This window comes from Thunnus albacares, chromosome 6, assembly GCF_914725855.1.
Source record: "Thunnus albacares chromosome 6, fThuAlb1.1, whole genome shotgun sequence".
NCBI lineage: Eukaryota > Metazoa > Chordata > Actinopteri > Scombriformes > Scombridae > Thunnus > Thunnus albacares.
The window spans coordinates 6,076,665-6,100,214 of record NC_058111.1 but is presented as its reverse complement, the minus strand read 5'-3'; the positions used below and the strand labels follow the sequence as shown (position 1 = coordinate 6,100,214).

Here is a 23,550-nt window from a genome sequence, read left to right as displayed (position 1 = left end):
AAACAAACAAAGTCCTAACAGCAGCCAGAGATAATCCACTGCTGACTGATGAATAGTTTTGGCTGATCCAGGACCCCCCCCCCCCCCCGGAGCACCACTGTCTATCTGCCCTCAGCCTGTCTGTCTCTCTGTATGCCTGCCTACAAGCAACCTAACCTGATAATGTACAAATGTATTTGCTCAAAAAGTATTTTCTGTAATAAAACCAACAAGAAAAATGAGTTTATCCGCGGTGACACTGGGAAACTGCCCCTTGTCTTTGTTATGTTTTTGGGGGGGAGGGAGGGGGATTGTTGATTTGTACCATAAGCCGCACTTCCTTCAACACGAACACGTCAGGACAAAGAGGTTGCATGAATGACATAGTCTCTATTATGGTACTGCTGTGCATGTCTTGAAGACCCATCCCTCCACTGTACAATGACTGTAACACACCGGGGCTGACACAAACTACCAACACTGGAAAAAGGTGAATGAATGAACCAATATTGTATAAAAATGATCAGAACCAACTGCGAATCATTAACTCTGTACAGTCGTTTCTTTGAATTGATAAATACAAATTGTGATATTGAAAGATAATGTTTGTGCGTGTCTTTTTGTGAAGCATCTAAGCAGCTATGGGGGACTACAGGTATTATGTGTTTCATTATCTCGAAGGCTAAAGTCAAGTTTATTTGTACAGCCTAACATCACATACATGCATCAATGTGCTTTACAGACACACAAACTTACTGTAACCCTCCCAATATATCCTTAAACTTTTAAAAAAGTACTGAAAGTTGCAGTACAGTTGTGTAATTTTCTATTAAGACATATTTAAGAAAAAAAAGATATCCTAATGATGATGTTCATTAGGACTAAATTTGATCAAGGACTAGTTCCTGTACACTAATTTGGTATTCTGTGACATAAACAATAAAGCACAAAATAAGTCTTATTTCATCACAAAGTTAATTCTGCTACAATGTCAGTGTACTTCTTTAAAAGTGAGGAATAAAAGAAATGATGAGGCGTTAAACAGGATGAATTCTTCTTAACACTTCAAAAGTTATTGAGAAGCATTTAGACCTGTGCGCATTTTAAATTATACAAGAACAGATGATACAGTGGATCAGTGTTAAACCTCATTTACTGGGTTTGACTGTTGGCTCTGGTTCATCTCTTCTGTGTTTGTAATGAACTGTCAGTCTGTCTTCATCTCATGACAATGATAAGCAGGTAAATACTGGGAGTGAGAACTAGGATGCAGGTTGTGTATTAAAGTCCAACACCAGTCTAAAAAAGTGTTTTGCTTCTTGTTCTTAAAGTTGGATGTTTGAGCTTCACTGTGCAGGATGATGAATGTGCAGAGTTTGATGCTAGAAGACTGTTTTCACGTTAATCTGCTGAAGGAGGAAAGTTTTTCAGTGATGTACAAGACATCTTGTGTCCAGCAGTTAAACTTTTGAAATGAAAAATATTTCCATATCGATAATAATGAGATGCATTTTCAAGAATTTAACTTTTTTGGTGTAAAAACATATCAGACAAGTATTTTAGCCAAGCCGCGTATTTTCTATATGTCTAAAAACATGTCTGGAGGGGACAATTTACTTGAAACACACTACAACTCCATCAAAAAAAGGTGTATTTTAGTAGTAAAAAAAAAGAAAGAAAAAATGTGACACTAGTAGGCCTTAACAAATAAAAATAACACTCTTCAAATTCTAATGTTCACTATTTACATTTCAACCTCAACATTTTATATAATAACATTTCAACCTTATACTTTATTAAGGCCAAGTTGTTAAAGTGTTACAGCAGCCACTTGACAAATCAAAATACAGAAACGGTGAGTTAGGTAAACGAAACAAATACAATTAAAGGGTAAATTATATAATATATATATGTATATACTCCTATTTCAGTATCTTAGACCAACTACTTTGTTTGAGAAGATATTAATTTTTTTATGAATATTGTAAATACCACACATTCTGATCCAGACTCCACACCAGCTAGTGGCGGTAATGCACTAATTCGTTGTTTGCCAACCGCCAATAAACCTCAACGCAGAAGAAGAACCGGAAGTGCAACACGGACTATTTACAGAGGCGCACAGGCCGCCATAAGAGAAGCAACTGATATTTTGACAGATGAAGGACTAAGCTGCATTTAAAGTCCGACTTTAAATGCAACTCGCTGTTTAAAATTAAGAAAAATGCGCCACGTATCGACGCACACCTGAGTTTTCAATCCGACTGGAGAAAAAAAATGGAGGCGAGGTTCGGCAGCGAAGTGGCGTCGGTGGTGGAAGTCGCCATCCAGGCGGCCGTGTCTGTTTTCAGGGATGTTTGGGCGACAGAGGCGCCAAATACGGAGTGGAGAGAGGAGAAGCTCGGCGAAATCCAGGAGATAGAGAAGAGTCTGGTGGTTCAGATCCACAGAGTGTTCACGGAGTTCTCCTCGGAGCTGCTGGAGGAGAACGAGGCTCTGAAGGCCAAAGTGGAGCAGCTGGAGGACGTGCTGCAGAGGAAAGCCGGGCAGCTGCAGCAGGAGCTGGAGGCCAGAGTGGGTCAGCTGGGCAAAGAGATGGAGCAGCTGGAGCAGGAGCTGAGGAGCATCAGTGATGGCAGCAACAAGTCACAAGGAGGCCCGTCACTGTCAGGTGAGAGAGAGGGGGCGGTCATCAATCAGCCGATCGATCACTCTGATCAGCTAAGAGTCAGATTGAAAACATCAACAGTGAGCTGGGAGGATTTTTTTTTTAGTATTTGGGCTCAATAAAGTCATGAAGTCTACTTTTAAACTACAGTATGTGTGCAGGTGAAGATGTTTTCAGTGATGCTGGTTTAGGTTGCACCAAACAAGTCATTTCATTATTGATTAATATGTTTATTTTGTTTACAAAATGTTCAAAAAAATAGTGATGATACCTATTAAAATTTCCCAGGCCAGAACACAAGGTGACGGATCTCTTTGCTTTGTCTGTTCAACAGCCCGAAACACAAAGATATTTGATTTACAATGATAAACAACAGATTAGGACTGCAAGTAATAATTATTATGTCATTATTGGTTGTCATGTTGATCAATCGATCAGTCATTTGGTCTGTAAAGTGTTGATAAAGCACAAGTGACATCTTAAAATCCTCAGATTTGAGAAGCTGAATCAGAGAATTTGGACATTTGTTTCTTAGAAATGATGCAAAAAGATTAATCGATGATCAAAATTATCACAATTAATTTTCTGTCGATCGACTAACCGATTAATCAGCTACAAATCCTCACAACTGCTAAACTGGAACCAGTGAATCTTCCATCCACACTGTACAACACATACCTGATGTATTTAGATACAGAAAGTTTCAGTGAATTTCTGTCTTTGCCATTTGATTTCTACATGGATTCATTCTCTCTCTGGTGACAAACACATGACGCCGCTCTGAACATTAATGAATGAAATGAGGCTGATGTGACATCATGTCTCTCTGTGTCTTTGAAACAACACAGGAGCCGCGGTGTCGTCGACCTCCACCAATCAGACTACACCTGCTGCTGTGAAGGACTCCACCTCAGACTCTCTGTCGGTTTCAGCGGGAAGCGGCGAGGCCGTGACCGTCCCCAAACCCGCCGTAGCTCCGATGGTGTTTGTCGGCAGAGTCAGCTCGGCTCCCACGGTGCTGCTGGTGGGAGCCCGACAAGTCGTCGCGCAGCCCCCGACGTCATCGGCGGCTGTCTCTGAAACGACGGGAACAACGCAACTCATCCTCAAAACCGCAGCCTCGCCGGGGTCTGCGCCTCAAGACGTCCCCAGTCCAGACTCCAGCACCGGCGGCGACACAGCGCAGGAAAAGGTCGGGTTCAGTAGTCGCAACAGTGTCGTACCTGAAGTGCACTTAGTTCTTATTTGAAAGAAAGACTTCCAGCTGATACTGATGTGTCAGTGTACTTGTCAGCTGCAGAACAGAATCTCACTGGTGTTTATTTCCCTCCATATTGATTCATGCTGCTGGCTTTAAGCAACAGATTGAGCCAAAAAGTCTTCTCAGATGGGAGTTTAGTGCTTATGATATGATGTAAATATATGCCTGTCATTGCATGCATCCAGTTGTTCTCACTTAAACTCACATTAAATACATGCCGTATTTCTTTCTGCATTACAGAAATCTGTGGAAGAGGCGCCTACAGGGAGAACGAGGAGGACGAGGAGAGCAAATGCTAAAGCTGAAAAAGGTACGATTAGATTTCAGACTAGTCAAGGAACTTGAATATGTAGGAGATACTTCCTTCTTTAAAAAAAGGAACTATTGACATTGAATCTTCAAATATTTAATAGACTAAATTTGGTAACTTCCTCTCATTCTGTTTTCAGCTGCCACTGATAAAAGCACTGAGGAGAAAGAACTGGAATCAGGTGAAGTTCAGGGAAGACGGCTGAGAAAAAAAGAGTCACGGACAGTGAAGCGGTTCTTCTGTGAGCACTGTAACGTGGGTTTTCACTGGAAAGGCGAACTGAAGAAACACATGAAGGTCCACAAGAAGCCTTTTCCTTGCAACCAGTGTGACAGAAGTTTCCTGGAAAAGAAATCCCTGGAAAATCACCTTCTGCGTCACGAGGCGCTCAAAGCCCCCTTACCCTTCCCCTGTCCTCGCTGTAAAAGATCGTACCGAAAGGAGCAGTCGCTGCAGAATCACCTCAAACGTCACCAGAGGTTGAAACAACCGAAGCCGTTCGCCTGCGACCAGTGTGGGAAAACGTTCAGAGCGGAGCAGTCTCTGGAAAACCACCTCTTACGCCACGAGAAGTGGAAGCGGATGCTGAAGTGCCAGCTCTGTGACAAGACCTGCAAGACGACCGTCCAGCTGAGATGTCACATGGTCGTACACTCGGAGGAAAGGCCGTTCAGCTGCGCGACGTGCGGGAAGGAGTTCAAGAGTAAAGACACCCTTCGCTTCCATCAAATGGTTCACACCAACGCCAAAAAGTACAAATGCTCGGTGTGCGACGAGACTTTCAAATACGCCCACTCCCTGACGGTGCACAAGAGGAAACACACGGGCGTCACTCCGTTCATATGCACCGTGTGCAACAAGTCGTACAGGACCGGCACGGCGCTGAAAAGACACAGCGTCGTCCACACGGGGGAGAAACCGTTCACCTGTCACATATGCGGAGCGCAGTTCAGCCTGAACAACAACCTCAAGAGGCACATTCGCATTCACACGGGAGAGAAGCCGTTCACGTGTCAGGAATGCGGCAAAAGCTTCTCGGACAACAACAAGCTGAAGTCTCACATGCTCATCCACGGCGCCAGAAAGCCGTTTATGTGCGATCTGTGCGGGAAGACCTTCCTCTTCAACTGCAGGCTGCTGATACATCAGAAGTACGTGCACGCCGACAGGAACGAGGAAACGGACGGCACGCTGAGGTTTTTCCAGAACAGACGGAGAAACAAGTCGGCGGTTAAACCTTACAGCTGCAAAATATGTCTGAGGAGTTTCAGCGCCGCCTGCTCCCTCAAACTCCACGAAAAAGGCCACAGCGAGCACAAGGAGTTCAACTGCGGGATATGCGGGAAGGCTTTCCATAACAAATACTCGTTCAGCTATCATCAGAGGAGCCACTCAGGGGAGAAGCCCTTCGTTTGCGACGTGTGCGGGAAGGGGTTTTTCCACGCCGGCAGTCTGAAGCAGCACGAGCGGATACACACGGGTGAAAAACCGTACAAATGCGACCAGTGCGGCAAGGCCTTCAGGACCGACGGGAACTTCTACAGACACTTGCGGATCCACACGGGTGAGAAGCCGTTCGAATGCGTGTTCTGTCACAGGAAGTTCCACCAGTCGAATCAGCTCAAGTCCCACATGCAGGTCCACACTGGTCATAAGCTCTACTCCTGCCAGCAGTGCGGCCGCGGCTTCTCCGATTCGAGGCAGGTCAAGAAGCACAGCTGTGACGGGTCATAGGTCACGTGATGTTGTCGTGTGTCGTTCACAGGCACACTCAGCTGATCCAAGTCCTAAATGAAGCGGCGGTGTGATGTATCAAGGGACATAAAATGACTTGTGTGTGTGTGGCCCCGGTGCCTTTAAGCTCAAAATATCGGTTATCTGATCAAGAGTGACACTTCTGAACTCCATTAGTTTCATTTTTATATTCTGTTTTTGAGAGCTGGAACAATTTACTCAATCTGGTTAATTGAAAGGAAATTCATCTGTTCTGATATTGAGAATATGTTTCATTTTTACAATTTTTAAGTAAAAATACAAAACATTAGCTTGTGTTAGCGTCACAATGTCAAAGGGATTCTTGTTTGTCTTCATATACATATATTAACTGATCATTTTTGTTTTGGCTGTCGGCCAGTTAAACAGATTGAACGCAGCACTTCAGGCCTCTGATAACATTACTCTTGTTATGTTAAAGTTAAGGGAATAAGAAAAAATAATTAATACTAAAACTAGTCGCAGCTATACTATCATTCAGAGGATTTACAGTAGGGGTTAGCATTCTTCATGGCATTTATAGTATAGTACAGCATAATAGTTTATAGTATGTATAATTAAAAAAAACCCAAATATGACCATTTACCTTTTATTAAATATTGTGGCCATTTAAAACCCCCCAAAGTTCCACATGTGAAACACACGTAGAAGTAAAGAAGTGAGATACCTCGGTAAATGTTCTCATGATACGTGCAGCAGAAAGGCCAGCTTCCTGTTTTCAAGCAGAGTTACAGGATTTAGGAGTTATTTTCATATACTGAATGACCTTTTTTTCTCTTTTTACTGGTTGAGTTGATATTAACAGAGAATAATTTTTAATTTTTTTTGTCATTATCTGGAAAGACTTCCTAAACTATTTTGAATTAATTTATGTTGTTTTGGTTCATAGTAAATCTATGTAATGCTGTTAAGATGTGATTTTTTTCAAAGTAATAATAGAAATTGTAAATTGATTTTTTCCTCTGTACAGTTTGATGCATAAACTAGTTTTGTTTGTTATTGCGATTAAAGAAAATATGCAATCAAAGCAACTTTTAAAGAGTTTTCTTTAAAAAAAAAAAAAATTACCTTTTATGCTACTTCCATTAAACATTTTTCTCATGTACAAACAACATGGCTTTAAGATTTTCACATTAGACCAATGGGGTAAGGTGCAAAAAAAAGACCAACTTCACTTTCATATACATTGATTTGTGTATAACCAATTAATTTTTAAGGTCCCATTTATAGAAACAAAATCGATAGCTTGTAGGCCTCCATATTTACAATCTTTGGTCATCTCTGCTCTCTTGACATAGTGAATTCTCCTTTTCCAGCACTGTTTGCCATTAGCCATTGAGTATGCTGGATAGATAGACCTTGAAATGCTTTCCATTTTAGTCAAAAAGATTCAACCCAGTAAGTTAATGTTTCTCAATAACCGTGAGTTAAGTCTAGTTTGGCATTGATCAATTACACACATTCATATTTTCACTGTCAGTGAAATCTTTAGATATATATTTATACCCAAGTATTTAACAGTATATGTTAAATGACTGATGAATTGGAGGCTCTGACCCTGACCCAACCATCTCACTCCTCATGCTTAATACAGAAATTAAGAAAAAATAAATAAACATAAAAAAGTTCAGAAGTAAAACTGTACAATCTTATGTCTGCTTGCGTTTTTGTGATTAATTTATTTTATCTCCAATTCTCCCTGCGCAGTCATTTGTATTGTAATATAAATGTGTTGTTAGTAAAGATTTTTTTTTTAAAAAAAACCTCATGCCTAACCTTAACCAATCAAATGAACGAAGGCAGCGAGTACTAGCCAATCAGAGGCAGAGGAGGGCGGGTCTTCGCTGAATGCGGGTGAGAAAAAAAAAGGCTTCTGAATCTCCAGTATTTTGATCCACTAGTGTTGTCAAGAGTCTGCTGTTAACTTTAAATATAAAAATGTCAGAAAACTTAGTGTTTTATTCAGAAACTAAGTCCATTATGGAAACTGTTATTAAGACTACTGTTGATGTTTTCGGAAATTCAAAAGAAGAAAATGCCACGAAGGAGCTAAATGTGAGACGTAAGGTGAGTCAACGGTTTATATTATAAATGTATTATGAATATAAGTACACATATATATCGATAACTGCTTGTGGACCTAATAAATCGATGATGTGAACACCCGAGAGACTGTTTACAAAGAGGGACAGAAATGCTACAGTTAGCGGAGATTGAACGGACGGAATGAAGACAAGTAGAAGGACAGTAAACAAAGATGGCGGAATGTCAACTGATCACGTAAACTGACCCAGAGATGTTCAAAGATAACTTTTCCTCATATCTTATATTAACAGTGGTGGAAGAAGTAAATAAGGTCTGTAAAGATCCTCTCCAGACATGTATTAAGACATAAAAATAAAAACACTCTGCTTGGAACAATAATATGTCTCTGATATGGATTTTCCGTTTTAAAAAAAAGTATAATTACGATGTTACAATCCTTAAAATGGCATCGTCTCTTTCTCCATCATTAAAAATGACAGAATATATGAATATGCAAATATATTTCATTTTAAAAGTTTAAAGGACGGGTTCACAATTTTCAAGTCTGTCTGAAAACATCAGTCAGGAGCTCAAATTAACTTTGAAATAGATTTTTCTTGCAGTAATCATTCCTCCGATTCATACTGACAATGAGAAGATCCCTTCATAACACACTTACTGTCATATTAACATCACTGAACAGTCTATACTCAGCAAATAGTATATTATAGTTATAGTTAAGGTTATATCGCTAGTCTCTATATTTATTCTATTTTTTATATATTGTCATATTTGAGCTTGTTAATTCAGTTATTGTATATATTTTACCCTTTAATTTTATTTGTTTCTTTTACCTACCTCACTGTTGATGGGGAACAAAATCCACAGTCCTCCTTCTGTGCAAAAATGTATTTTTTAAAGTTTATCTGAAGCTAATATGAAGCTTCAGCGTCCAAATGAGTCAAATCAAGTAGATATCTTTCAACGTTACAGTGTTTTTAGTGCCAAAGTTCCTCTTTTTGTTACTATACTTCCACGGCAGCTCAACAGGGAAACACTGTCTGAGGAAACACAAAGAGGGAATTTGATGCTAAAAAGACTGTAAATGTGTCAGATATCCACTTGATATGATTAACTCAGACTGCTGAAGCCTCATATAAGCTTCACATCAACTTTTAAATGACTGTGTGGACACACTGTGGATTTTGGCCTCCATCACTTACATTTGAAGGATCTTTTAACAGCCAGTATGAACAGGAGGAACAATTACAGTGAGGAAAACCTCTTTCACTGTTTATATGGACACCTGACTGATGCTTTAAGACAGACTTTAAACATTGTGAACCTGTACTTTTCTATAATGTTTGCTTTTTTTGTGAAATATTGAATAATTTTACCTCTTTGGGCCACATGCAAAGTTTAAAGGAAAAATCTCAATTTGTTGGAACTGCAAACAACTCAAAAACATCTGAAACATGACAGAGCCAAAACTAGACGCTAGTTTATTGTAAGAAGTCCCACCAAAGAAGTTGCGAACTCTTTATACTAACATCAGATACTTTAATCTAATGGATGTTTTATAATAAATTATGTTGACGGCCTTTTTTTAATCCTCACAGCCAGATTTCGACAGCGTTGTGGAAATGTTGGCTCAGGAGGCAACGAGGAAGATCGACACTATTTTCACCCAACTGTCGTCACTACTGCACAACGAAAACAAGACCCTGAAGGCCAAAGTGGGACAGCTGGAGAGCGAGCTGACAACTATGACTGCAAATTTTGAAAATGCCAGAATGTGGAGAGAAAACGTCCTGAACGGTTGCCCGGTTCTGTTTGAGGAGACCGGATTGATCTTCACCTTGAAGCCGTTCGGGAAGTTCAAAAGAAAACCAGATAAAATAACAGAGGGAGTCACAGAATCATCGTCTGCTGCTGGACTGAAGAGTGGACACGATGCTGGTGAGTTTCTATTAAAGGAAAAATACACCCTAAATATCAATCCTGTTAAAAAAGCTGACATGAACAATTCCTTTTGGGAAAAGTGGGGAATTACAAGCTGAGCTGGAAGTAGACGAGGCATGTGTAGGGGACTTCAGCCATCAGTAACGTGTCATTGTTTGTTTTCTTTATTAATTTCTTGTTCAGGTGGCAGAGAGGCGACAAAGGAAGTGAACTCTGAAGCCGAGTCATCACCAGCTAGTAGACAAGGTAAGATTTTAAAGGTGGAAGTAATCCATGTTAAACAAAGGCAAAAAATACTCAAGTAAACAGCATTTTTGAATATAATGTGACTGCAGTGATGTGTGGGACTCATAACATAACTGTGATTTCTTAGTTTTTGTTGTGTAATTGACGAGGGTTTTATTATTCCACAACCTTCATTCAATTAATTCAAGTTATGAAAATACATTTCATGCTTCCAGTTTTTGCCTTTGCAGTCCTGTTACTCTGAACACGTGTGGTAACTTTTATCTTTTCCATGTTTATCCAGACACTGCAGAGGATCGTACGACGACTAACACCACCACAGAGCCCAAAAACACTGACAGCCAAAACAAACAGGAAGCTGAAGTCCAGAAGAAAGGGAAGATCTTTGCATGCGATGTCTGTAACAAGAGCTTTAACCGTCAGTTTCACCTGATAAAGCACATGAACACTCACAAAGAACAGAGGCCTTTTGCCTGCGACCAGTGCCCGAGAAAATTCAGGAATACGGAAACTTTTGAGCACCACCTGCTGCGCCACGAGGAGAGGAAATACACGACCTTCAAGTGCTCGCTCTGTGAGAAGACATTCAAAACAAAAATGCACCTCAAGGCTCATCAGCTCGTACACACAGACACGAGGCCTTTCATCTGCTCCACCTGCGGGAAAGGATTCAAAACTAAACACAACCTACAGGCTCATCAGGTGGTGCACAGCGTTGAAAAGCCGCACAAATGCACAGAATGCGGCGAGAGTTTCAGGTACGCGTTCACGCTGCAGTGCCATAAAAGCATTCATACAGGCGAGCATCCTTATAAGTGCACTGTGTGTGGCAAAGCTTTTATAAAGAGGAGATCACTAAGGACGCACCAGGCTGTCCACAGAGGGAAAATCTTTACGTGCGAGACGTGCGGAGCGGGCTTCACTCTTCAACACAACCTGAAGAGACACATTCGTATTCACACGGGCGAGAGACCGTTCAAATGTAAAGTCTGCGGGAAGAGTTTCATTCAGGACAACAAGCTGAAAGCCCACATGCTTCTCCATGGCGCTTCAAAGTCCTTCATGTGTGACCTGTGCGGAAAAACTTTCCTTTACAACTGCCAGCTGCAGAAACACCTGAAAGTAACCCACGATGAAAGACACGGGCAGGTCATCAGAAGACGAACCCGAGAGCGAGGTAACCGCAGAGTCATCTATCGACGGGACAGAACGACGGTAGACGTGACGCCGTTCACCTGCAAGACCTGCCGCAAGGGCTTCGACACCGCGGGTTTGCTGAAGAGACACGAGCTGATTCACACGGGTCAGTTGCAGTACAACTGCGACACATGCGGGAAGTCTTTTTTCTACAAGGCCACCTACGACTACCATCAGCGGATCCACTCCGGAGAGAGGCCGTTCGGTTGTGAGGTGTGCGGGAAGAGGTTCATCATCCTTCAGGCGCTCAAGTCCCACAAACTGCAGCACTCCGGAGACAAACCGCATAATTGCGAGCAGTGCGGCAAGGCCTTCAGGATCTACACCAACTACCTCAGACACTTACGGATCCACACCGGGGAGAAGCCGTACGAGTGTGAGGTCTGTGGAGTGAGGTTCAGGCAGCTCGGACACGTCAAGTTTCACATGCAGGTCCACACGGGAGAACGGCCGTATTCCTGCAGCAGCTGTGGACTCGGATTTTCAGACTCAAGGCTGCTCAAGAAACACAACTGTACTGAGAAATATCAGAAAACGTTAGGGAACACAGTCAGTACGCCTTGAACCTGAGCACCTGGTGATGATAATATAAATGCAGCAGTGAATTCTATTTATTCATTTTGCAAGGACAAAACACTCAGTCCTGATATTAATTGGATATCTGAGGCTAAAACCAAAACAGGAAGTGATATAGAACAAGAATGAAAGCACCAAGCACCTCTAGTACTATACATCATGTAACAGAAGAATCATGTTGACAGTTATGTTAATCACATGATCATCGTATGTCATTTTTCTGATAAATGCTGCCTGAAGAAAATGTTATCTTGGTCATCATGAGTGGGAGTCACAAAGCTTGACATGTATAATTGCACACTTTGAAATGTCCTGCAACCAACAGATAAACCTTAAATCGCTGTTTAAATAAAAGTGGTTTTAAATGTTATGATTCTTCATAGTTTCTGTTTGTATGACAGCAGTCTTTGAGGAGGACCTGGTTTCAGAGTGAGGTGGTACACTGACTCTTAATAGGACTGTGTTAGAATGTGTGCTTTTATGTTACAGAACATATTCCATGAACTGGGAAGAAGATGGGATCTTCAGAGAGTATCTGATTGTCTGAATGTGTATACTGTTGAACTGCTGATGGCATTATAATGGGTTGAACAGGTTAGTTGCAACAAAATACTAATATGTAGTGATTCTGTGTCGGCCCTCGCAAGCATTAAGACAGGTACAGCTAAAAGTCGTTAGGATCTGCTGTAGGGAATCTTGTTTATTAACTCAAGAATAGTTAATCAAGGGAAAAATGTCACAATTCATGTGGGTCCCAGCACATTCAGGTATCTCGTGATCTGAGAGAGCAGACAGACTGGCAAAAGAAGCAGTCAAAAGAAAGGAATTGTTGAAATCAGTATTAAATTACCAGAATCAGAGGGAAAAGGCATAGTGCAGAGAAAAGTAAATCTGTGGCAACAGCATTGGGACAATGTAGTAAAGGGACGTTAACACTACACTTTTCATCATAGGAGAACATCCCGCGGGTGTTTGCAATCAATGCTATAAGCAGTGGTGGAAAGTAAGTTAATTAACTTAGTAGTGTACTTAAGTACAACTTTGAGGTACTTGTACTTTACTTTAGTATTTCCATTTGATGCTACTTTATACTTCCACTCTACTACATTTCAGAAGGAAATATTGTACTTTCTACTCCACTACATTTACTTGACAACTTAACTTTTCAGATGAAGATTTTACATAAAATAATATATTTTAATATTCTGTTTAAATTGTTATCCTTTTATACACTTTTGTACACTTATATATAAGATAATGTGATGCAGTACCCCTACTATTAATCTACCCAAAGTGTCTAAAATTGGCTCCACATCGAAAAACTACAACATTTAAATGCTCTCACATGTATTTGTTAGAAACAAACAATATAATATACCATAATATAACACAGTCTGCATAATGAGTACCTTTACTTGTGGTGCTTGAAGTACATATTGCTGATAGTCCTTCTGTACTTTTAAACAGTATTTCTACTTAAGTAAAGGATCTGAGTATTTCGTCCACCACTGACCATGAGGCTGAGACAGTTGAGCATATCCTTATAACATGATTATACCTAATTTATACATGAAAGACAAGAAATATAACACAACTATGGAAAATATGGTGGGTAGAGGGCAAGGTTAAAAGTAAACTAGAATGTGGAGAGGAAACATTAATTAATTCATTTTTTGAAGATGACTGGAATTGGAAAGATGGATTTAAAACACTGAGGGAGAATGAAACCCAAAGGAATCACATGACACTAGATATTAGAGAAATGTTGCAGAGGAGTTCAGGTGATGTAGGGTACAGGACTATTTTCAGATATATTTTTTTTTAGAAAACACAGGACTTAATAGGAGGATTTAATGTAATAGTGTAGTAACCGCTCTAATCCACAATCCAATCCAGAAGGTGGCGGTAATGCGCCTAAAAGCTGTTTGCCAACCAAAATTAAACAAAAGAAGAAGTAACACAACACGATCGATGTCAACTGCCGTAAAAAACACAGGAGAAGAAGAGGGGCTCTGGGCTGTGATATGAAGTTTTCTTCACCATAACAACAAAAGCTGTTTGCTTCAATATAAAAAAAAAATCATAGAGCCAAAATAGCAGTTATAGCTTACATATTAATTTGTGAGAATGTCAGATTTGGAGGCACAAGTAGGCTCCATTTTGGAGATAATGATCAACGCGACTGTCACAGAAATGACCAAAGTTATCGGCGGCTGTGATTCAATACGTCCAGAAGCGGCACCGTGTAGCGTTACGACTGAAAACACACAAGGGTCATCGGACGAGAAGGTAAGTCAAGCTATAACCGGTTACTGCTGCGTGTCTGTGCCGTGTCAGTGCTGTTTTTATCCCCGGCTCGGCATCCTTCTCTCCCGTGTTGTTGTTGCTCCCTCCTCGTCTGGCGTCAAGACAACCAGCTGATCATAGAAATAGAAGAGCTAGCTAGCTACTAACGGCTAAACTGAAATGTCTACTGACTAAAGGGCTGTCGTATGCTGACTCGAGTGTATATTCAGGTTAAATTAAAATTAAATATGTATGTCTGGGTGATTAAGGTACCACAACAATCATGAAGAATCCATCTTTGGACGCCATTTTGAGGTCAGCAGGCCCAGGCTTTTCTATTTGCTGTATGTCTAGAAACGTTTCAGCTACAGGTTTTACCTGCCGGGACCTTTATCTATTTGCATCTATTTACATCTATTTACATCTATTTACTCACAGTCTTTATCTCATTATTTTAACTGTAATAATAATGACAGTGTATTCAGATACCCAGTTGTGGTACTCAGATTCTTTACTTAAGTAAAAGTACCAATACAGCGATGTAAAAATACTCCGTTACAGGTGAAAGTCCTGCATGAAAAATCCTACTTAAGTGAAAGTATTTTTGCTTCACAAAAAATAAAATACAATAAAACAGTAATAATACAGTATAAATGGATAAAATAAAATAAAATAAAATTCACACAGAGATAAAAGCTTTTTTTTTTCTTTTTAAAAAAAATGTTTTAAGAAGAGATTTAAAAGCAGTGATAGATTTAGCAAACCTAATCTCAGCAGGTAAGTGAGTTTTGGGAGCCCAGACTGCAAAAGCCTGATCTCCCTTCATCACCAGCCGATTTAAGAGGGTGCCCAGGCGCAAAAGGGGTTAATAATGGGTTAATATTGGATCAAATCTGTTGTCGCCTAATTTGATTGATTTATTGATCAGCTATTCAAAAATCAACTAATTGTTTCAGCTCAATGAAATGTGATGCTTTGTTATAGATTAATCTATCCAACAGTACATAAAGTTCAAATTAGCTCCAGCTACATTAAAATACTGTTTATGAGTTCATACATCAATAACAACAAAAATCATTTAATACAATGATCTAACAATCTGAAGGGTGATCCACATGATGCTGTAAAGTATTAAAAATACTTGTAATAAAGGACTCTTACTCAGCATCAAAGTCACATTAGTCACATTTAAAGTCAGTGAGAAACTTTTATCAGTTATGTCATCAAGTTATTAGAAATCCCCAAGTAATGTCTGTAAAATAGTCAAATATTCAATCAATCAATCAATCAATTTTTATTTATATAGCGCCATATCACAACAGAAGTCATCTCAAGGCACTTTTCACATAGAGCAGGTCAAGACCATACTCTTTAATTATAAATATTCCATTTATAATCATATGAAACAGAAAGACTTACAACTCTTGGCGTTATGGGGCAATAAAAAATGGTTCCATGGTAAGAAAAAAGTAACAAGATGATCATAATATTTTGTTATTTTATCTTGTTCATTTGATCAATCCATTATATCTGTCTAAATTTCATCATAGGATCAGTAAGTTCTTGCTCTTTTTACAAATATAATGTATTGATACAAAAATGAGTTGATCATATTACAAAATGAATGTCTATTACCCCGCCTGATTATCTGAAACGATAAAGTAATGTTTCACTTTTTATTCTACAATGACATTTATAAATAAACTGTATTGTTCCCATCAGGTGATCCGGCTCAGTGTCTTCATGACATCACTGGCTCAAGAAGCTGTGGAGAAGATCTGCCAGCTTTTCCACGAATGTTCCTCCCTGCTCCAGTTAGAAGTACGTCACTTTTCTGCTGTGGTAGTAACTGTCAACATTACGTTGTTTGTGTATAGAAGCATGCATCTCAGGAAAATCAGAGCCAGGTTATAACGATCTTATGACAGTCGTATGTTACATTTTTCACGTTTGGTTGCACTTTTCTAGATATGACACCGTATCTGCAGCCATTCGTTCATCTGAAAAATTTCCATCACAATTTTCTAAAGTTCTTCAAATATTTTTTTATCTGATCAACAGTCCAAAAAAACTCAAAGATATTCAGTTTTCTGTTCATTAAATTCTGACATTTGAGAAGCTGGAACAAGTTAACTTTTTGGCATTTTGCTTGAAAAATAACTTAAATGATAGTTGCTGATTAATTTTCTGTTGATCAATGAATCGATGTTCCTCAGTACTGGCCAACGAATCAGTGTTGAGTCTGAATTTGGCTGATATCAAGAACAAACTGTGATGTCCTTGGTTTTTTTTCTGTACTCTCTCATACTGTTTCTTTTATCGCTGCAGTAAAAGCTTCGGGCTACAGATTATAAGCAATATTGTTTAATGTTTTAATAGTACGACATTTTCAGTTAGAGATGATCCACCTAGAAGAAGAAACTTTACAATAACTTTTGATACATATAATAGTAGCAATTAGTGAAAGCACAACATTTCCTACAATGGCCTAAAAGGTTATTTAAAAAGCCGGTTTGTGTGTTCATTAGGTGAGGCAGGATGTGGCAGAGATCGAGGACCTGAGGAGGAGACTGGAGGTGGCCGAGACGGAGCTCAAGCTGGTGCTGGAGGGAAACGGAGGCCAGAAGGAAGCAGATGAGCTGACGGAGGGAGGCAGCGGGCAGAAGGAGGGGAAGAGGGGTCCGGCCAACGGAGCAGAAGGAGAGACTGTCCCGACCGGTCAGCGATCGGGGAGGAAGAGTCGCAGAGGTGATGAGTTTCATCCTCTCACTGCATTACAGGACATGTGTGACAATGTATGTGACAAATGTTAATATTTAATACACAGACAAAGTAGTGCACTTTGTCACCACTGTCTTTGTTCTCTGTCTCTATTGTACATAGTTTGATGAAGGAGAAATCGCCACAAAACTAATAAACAAGTTTTTGGATTTTTACAGTCGTGACTAGTGGTGATGCCGGAGTAAAGAGATCACCCATCATTCACCTGTGGAAAGGCAGAGCTTATGAGGTAAAGTCCTGTCTTGTCTTACATGCTGTAGATGTCCTGACATCCTCAGTCTGAACTGGGTGATCTCTAGTTCCCACATAGGATGGATTCCTAAAGAAATACGGCCAAATAAAAATGTCAAAGAATGATATTTAAGTTGCCTTTAAGTCTTATTTTTTTTTTAACTATTTTTCTCTTGTTTCATTTGTAAACTGTATGGCCATAAGAATGCAGAAACTAATCTGCTGCTATAACAGCCTCCACTTTACTGAACGTTGTCTGACTGGCTGCAGGGATTCGCTCCTGTTCAGCCATGTGAGCATTAGCGAGGTCTAGCACTGATAGCTAGCTAGCTAGCATCGTCACTCCAGTTCATCCCAAAGGTGCTGGGTGGGGCTGAGGTCAGGGCTCTGTGCAGGCCAGTCCAGTTCTTTCACAGCAAACTGTGAAAACCATTTCTATTATGCATGGGATATTGTCATGCTGGAACAGGAAAGAGCCTTCCTCAGACTGTAGCCCTTACATTGGAAGCACAGTGTTGTCTCAAGTGTCATAGTATGCTGTAGCATTAAGATTATTAGAATAAGACTGTCCTTTTGCTCATACAGTGTAGTAGCTAAGACAGAATGACAGGAAAAGTGGGGAGACAGAGAGAGAGAGGGTGACATACGACAAAGTATGATACCCTATTCTAGGTAATTCTTCTAATCTTTCAGCATCTCCTTATTCTCTTCTTCTGTCAGGACACTGTCCAACCGGTGATTATAAAGGAAGAAGGATTGGAGGCATTTGCTGACCAGGCTTCCTCTGATTCTGGTCAGAACAGAGACGATCCAGGCCAGGATGATGACGACGACCCAGACTACCAGGTTGGTTTCACACATCCTTCATTCCTTTTGTTTTATTTGTCTGTTTCTAATGTTTGTGTCCATTTAATTGTTAGCTTATTTGCTTATTTTTGCCTGTGAATAATTTAACTTTACATAATCAACAATTAAGAACAAGTTCAGATAATCGCAACAGACTTATTTCAGATTTTGTCTGCCACACACTTCAGTGTGACTAACACAGTTTAAAAACAAAATAAGGAATATTTCATGATCATGACTGCAAATATCACCAGCCACTCACTATTTTACCAGATATCAGTGTCTTATAATGAGGCCTTGTATTGCCCACATGTGTTAATGTGTCTGTGTTAGGGCTGTGATGAGCACCAGTTAATGGAGATTTCTGCCCTCTTCACCAGTGTGTTCTGAGATAAGCATCAGTCAACTGTTTAACAAACTGTACATTTTTCTGTCAGTTGGAGCCAGACGATCCAGATGACGGTGACCCGGGATTCACCGCCAGACCCAAACGCGTTGTAAAGCCCAAGTCCCACCGAGGTCGAGTGAAGAGTCAGAACCAGCAGACTCTGAGCTGCAAACACTGCAGGAAAACCTTCACCAAGCTGCACCAGCTTAAAGCCCACCAGGCCGTCCATGGCGCCAACGCAGAGAAGCCCTTCCACTGCTCTCAGTGTGACAGAGGCTTTTCATTCCAGCGAAGCCTCAACGCACACATGCTGCTTCACACAGGTGAGTGTTCGGCTTCCTGTTAGATCTCTCACAACGTTTAGAATGGTGGGAACATTTATTATAATACAGTACCGAGGCTAGAAGACGCTGCCAGCTCGTTAAGTTGTTTTGCAAAGGAAACATCCAATGAAACATACAGCGCCAGTTTAAGGTTTGGACACACTTTCTCATATAATGGGAAAGTGTCTCCAAACTTTTGACTGGTACTATACATAGGAAACATATTTACACAACTAAACACAATAGCTTTCATTTGAAGGTGTGTTTCTGGCTACTGATGCACGTAAATCCTGATATTCATTCTCCTTTTTGCTCTGCTTTGGTCTCCACCAACTCCTGATAAGAATATTTCTCTCTTTTGCCAATAAATAATCCACTTTCTTCACCAGTTAATCTCTAACTGTGTGCTGTTGGTGCTGGGCAGGTAGAGTACAATGAGGTTTATCAGATACTGATTGCTAAAACAGCTGCTTGCTGCTGCTGGGATTGGGGTTGGTGAGAGCAATGAGGCTCAGAAGTAAAGTTAAGTGTCTTAAAACCAAAACATTGAGCTAAAAGGGGCTGAAAAGCTGCTGAATTGGGCAATAGTAAAAGTTATTTTCAATTGATACTCATTACAAATGTTCAGTTGGGGAGCTTTCTAAACCATATTATCTTTTGATGTGTGGAGTGTCATATTCTTTCACTCTTAGATAGTCGTTGTTCTCACATACAGGTGAGAGACCGCACACCTGCGATGTTTGTGGGAAGGGTTTCACCTTGAAGCAGCTGCTGAGGAACCACCAGCGTCTCCATGCTGAAGTCCGGCCGTTTCGCTGTGAACAATGCGGCAAGAGCTTCTATCGAGCCCACGGCCTGAAAATGCACCAAATGGTCCACACGGGCGAGCGGGCCTACAACTGTCAGTACTGCAACAAAAGCTTCACGATACAAGGTAACCTGCAGCGCCACCTGCGCATACACACGGGGGAGAAGCCGTTCAGGTGCGAGACTTGCGGCAAAAGCTTCAACCAGGCCGACACTCTGAAAGGTCATCAGAGGATACACACCGGCGAGCGTCCCTTCAGCTGCGAGACCTGCGGCAAGTGTTTCATCCAGAAGAGTGCCTTGAAAATGCACCAGAAGACCTCTCACCCAGGCGAGAACTCGCTGGCCTGCGTGGCGTGCGGCACCACGGCGGCCTGCGTCGACTCTCTACGTAAACACCTCCAGACACACGCGTCGACTATCCCGTGCATGTGCGTGATCTGCGGCCGGCGGCTCAGCTCCATCACCGACCTGCGCTTGCACCAGCAGCACCACACGGTGGACAGGCCTCACAGCTGCAGCCTCTGCGGGAAGAGCTTCAAGTCGTCCAGTTACCTGAAGATCCACCTGAAGACGCACAGCGGGGAGAGGCCGTTCTCCTGCGACATCTGCGGTCGCATGTTTACACAGCACAGCAGCCTTAAATCACATCAGGTAGGTTTGCGTTGATTATAAGTTTCTAGTAAAGAGATATCCCTGTTTTTTACTGTGATTGGAATGAGAACAAAACACAGAACAGATCTAAAACCGACCTTTCTGTTACTCCAACTTTTATGTCAAGAGGAGATGAGTTCATTTCTTGATAGGTGACAAATATGAGAATAGTAAGAGAACCATTGGAGGACAGCCGCACCTCGTTTCTGCAGCAGCGTATGATGGTTGAACATGTGAAATGCTTCAGAAAGATCCAATGTGGTGTAAATCCTCATGCAGTGATTTTAAGTTACAGCTTTTCCTTTAACCCTCTCCCCTAAAGGTGGTGCACACAGGAGAGAAACCGTTCAGCTGCGACACATGCGGGAAATGTTTCAGCAGCACCGGCAACCTGAACAGACACCAACGCATCCACACCGGGGAAAAACCCTTCAGCTGCGACACGTGCGGACGCAGCTTCAACCAGGGCAACAGCCTGAAGGCCCACCAGCAGATACACACCGGGGAGAAACAGTTCATGTGTGACAAGTGCGGGAAGAGTTTCTCCTACCTGAGGAACCTGAAGGACCATAAGTGTTTTTATGTCTGAAGCTGAAACTGTGATGAGATGTCTGCCCTGGTGGCAGAGCGGCCAGCTAAGCTCTTCTGTAGCTGTACAGGAATAAATGAAGGGATGGGAAAGGAATGAGCTCGCAGTGAAAGGTGATTATGAAGTTTCATTGCTAAGCTATCTTCAAGGAAAGCGGTGGGAATAGATGTGTGGATGTGGATGATGTCAGATGACTGAGCAAATGAATAAACAACCTTTAGTTGTGTGAAAAAGCGAGGTTGAGACGGTTACTGTGAAGGTTCGAGTGCGTACCTTTTTGTGTTTTTAAATTTAGGTGTTTGCCAGACACTGTTATTCAGACAAACAGTAAATGTGATATTAGGAAAAACAACATTTAAAAGCAAGAAAACTGTAGGGATTGCACATAATAATCCTAAAATCATGTCAGAAAGAACTGCTGCAGAAAATAGTCAGAACTCAGAAGAGCAGTCAGCGGTATTATGTGAATTTAGAAGGAGCACATGTCATCCTAAATCTAAATCATGCATACAGAAAGACAAAATGCAGCATTTATTTGTGGGGAAAAAGTGAAAATTCCTATTCCCAAAATATCACAGTGTGACTCAAGAGCCTTTTAGTCCTTTAATCCGAATACATTTGTAGCTGGCAGATGTTAGAGATGCGTCACTCTGGATGAAAGTTGTCGTTATGAAAATTACATTCAGTTACTGCACCTTTTTCTCATCTTATTATACTGAAGCACTGAAATAAAATCCACCGTTGTTATTTTCAGTTTTAACCTCTGGTATTATTAAGAAAAGCTCAACAAGTGAGACTTGTTAACACCACAGAAAAACATATTCCTCTTTAATGATCAGCTGTATGTGCTTTTAAAAATGTTCCCTTAAAATGAAACTGACTGAACACTGTTTACTAAGAGTTGATCTGTATCTTTTATTTTTGTGCCACTTACAGACCTCATTAACAGCCTTTTACTTTTTTTTTTTTTTTTGAAAAGAAGTTTCATTGCACACAAGATCTAAAACTTCATTTTTCGGCCCCATCGTGGCAAACAGATTAAAAACTTAACAAGCGATTTTAAATGCTTTCAGAGTTTTACTAGAGTGCGACTTGTGCCAAAACGTCAGACGTATGAAGAGTCTCACAAGCCACAAATGAAATTTATCATTATCATGCCGGCAGCTGTTAAATTCTTACAAGGATCTAAACTGTAAAATCTGTGACATTAAAAAGTACAAGTGACTGATTTTATTGTATTTATCTTTTTTTTTTTTTTTTGTAATTCTTAAAACAACCGTGTTGAAGTTGTAAAACTGATATTTATAATGGTTTAACTATAGAAGTGCTTTCCAGTCTTCATCTGATCAACGACAGAGATTTCTTTTGGAAACAAAGTTGCCTTGTGTGCATTAGAAGAACTGTGATGTGCTGATTGAGAACATGACAGATACAGAAACAGATATTTTCTAAGTATGTTTCATCTGTAACTTCGCTTGTGGAGTGTACATTTGTTATATCTCAGCTTTGTAACTGTGAGTCTAATTGATAAACATTGACACTGAAAATCTTGTGAGTATTTTTTTTTTCTTCCATTGACCTACAGAATGTATTCAGAGAAGCTTAAAGAGAGCTTAAAGCATGTTTTTTGACTGGTTTACTGTTATTAAGTTACTCACTACTCATAAACTTCTCTCTCCTGTTGTGCAGCCAGTTTTCACAACAGCATTAGAGAAGTTTTAAAACTTTTTTTTAATACTCATGTTATATAACCTATGTAGTGATGACAACACATTTTTAAATGACATGAGTAGGTGTGTCACCCAGTGATACATCATAATAATCAATATGACAATAAGTTAAAATAGATAATGACAATATTTACGGTACTGGTTTAAATGTTGTAGTAATTCTGAATTCATAGAAAAACATCTTTGATCCTATTTCATATTTTTTATCAAATCTGCCTGCAGTATTCCATAAATCCATGAATTATTTGTACCCATTTGTACCTGCAACTATCCTTTTAATACTGACAAATCTAGCTTGTGGGTTTGCAGGATCAGATATTTTTCCCTGAATCAATCACACAATTTCTAAATACATCTATTGATATTCTAACTTACAGTATACTGAGATGTGTGAGCTATACATGTGGTATTCCTTGAACAATCATGCATTTCTGATTTGTTAAGGATTAATTAAATAAAAAGACAAATTACACTTCATGTGCCTGCAGGATACGCAAAAGTTGCTCTTTATGGGATGGAATTTACAGTACTATTCAAATAGCTGTAAGATTTACACTTTTGATTATTAAAAGTGTGAAAGGTGTGTACAATCATCTGTGCAGTAAATGAGCGTCAGATTTTACGGTTTCTTTGATCAACCATTGTAAATGTGTTTAAATCAAAGTTTACCAGTGACGAGAGGACGGCGCTTATAGTAAATATAGTAAATATTAATTAAAGATTAGGTTTAAAAGTGGAAGTGTGGAGATGTATTAACTATACATTTGCTTAATTATATGACAAAAACAAGGCCTTGTTCTGCTCATCTGATAATGTAATACATTGCAGTGTGATCATGTAAACACTGCAGAGTATAAAACATCACCAGAATGATCTGGTACATGAGGAAAACATAAGAGCTGGTTTATATTCTTTAAA

At 40.2% G+C, this 23,550-nt stretch overlaps 3 protein-coding genes across 3 annotated transcripts; all 3 read left to right on the top strand.

The window, feature by feature from the left end:
* The first annotated feature begins 2,041 nt into the window (after positions 1-2,041).
* On the top strand, positions 2,042-7,018 carry LOC122984480 (zinc finger protein 345-like). The gene is made up of 4 exons (XM_044354950.1): positions 2,042-2,650; positions 3,496-3,839; positions 4,149-4,218; positions 4,358-7,018. Exons 1-4 carry the CDS (start codon positions 2,257-2,259, stop codon positions 5,950-5,952), a joined length of 2,403 nt encoding a protein of 800 aa, XP_044210885.1. The 5' UTR covers positions 2,042-2,256; the 3' UTR covers positions 5,953-7,018.
* An 812-nt stretch (positions 7,019-7,830) lies between these two features.
* LOC122983888 (zinc finger protein 2 homolog) lies at positions 7,831-12,367 on the top strand. Its single transcript, XM_044354065.1, has 4 exons — positions 7,831-8,058; positions 9,636-9,975; positions 10,162-10,224; positions 10,508-12,367. Exons 1-4 carry the CDS (start codon positions 7,930-7,932, stop codon positions 11,983-11,985), a joined length of 2,010 nt encoding a protein of 669 aa, XP_044210000.1. The 5' UTR covers positions 7,831-7,929; the 3' UTR covers positions 11,986-12,367.
* A 1,606-nt stretch (positions 12,368-13,973) lies between these two features.
* si:dkey-182i3.10 (gastrula zinc finger protein XlCGF26.1) lies at positions 13,974-21,872 on the top strand. Its single transcript, XM_044355294.1, has 8 exons — positions 13,974-14,286; positions 16,006-16,104; positions 16,812-17,031; positions 17,223-17,293; positions 18,016-18,141; positions 18,579-18,852; positions 19,568-20,313; positions 20,636-21,872. Exons 1-8 carry the CDS (start codon positions 14,125-14,127, stop codon positions 20,900-20,902), a joined length of 1,965 nt encoding a protein of 654 aa, XP_044211229.1. The 5' UTR covers positions 13,974-14,124; the 3' UTR covers positions 20,903-21,872.
* Positions 21,873-23,550: the final 1,678 nt, after the last annotated feature.

Coding starts and splice junctions, on each gene's coding strand:
- LOC122984480 (XM_044354950.1), top strand. CDS start 2,257: ATGGAGGCGAGGTTCGGCAGCGAAGTGGCGTCGGTGGTGGAAGTCGCC. Junction 2,651..3,495: donor AGGAGGCCCGTCACTGTCAG/GTGAGAGAGAGG, acceptor GAAACAACACAG/GAGCCGCGGTGTCGTCGACC. Junction 3,840..4,148: donor GCGACACAGCGCAGGAAAAG/GTCGGGTTCAGT, acceptor TCTGCATTACAG/AAATCTGTGGAAGAGGCGCC.
- LOC122983888 (XM_044354065.1), top strand. CDS start 7,930: ATGTCAGAAAACTTAGTGTTTTATTCAGAAACTAAGTCCATTATGGAA. Junction 9,976..10,161: donor GAAGAGTGGACACGATGCTG/GTGAGTTTCTAT, acceptor TTTCTTGTTCAG/GTGGCAGAGAGGCGACAAAG. Junction 10,225..10,507: donor ATCACCAGCTAGTAGACAAG/GTAAGATTTTAA, acceptor ATGTTTATCCAG/ACACTGCAGAGGATCGTACG.
- si:dkey-182i3.10 (XM_044355294.1), top strand. CDS start 14,125: ATGTCAGATTTGGAGGCACAAGTAGGCTCCATTTTGGAGATAATGATC. Junction 17,032..17,222: donor GGGGAGGAAGAGTCGCAGAG/GTGATGAGTTTC, acceptor GGATTTTTACAG/TCGTGACTAGTGGTGATGCC. Junction 18,853..19,567: donor ACACATGCTGCTTCACACAG/GTGAGTGTTCGG, acceptor TCTCACATACAG/GTGAGAGACCGCACACCTGC.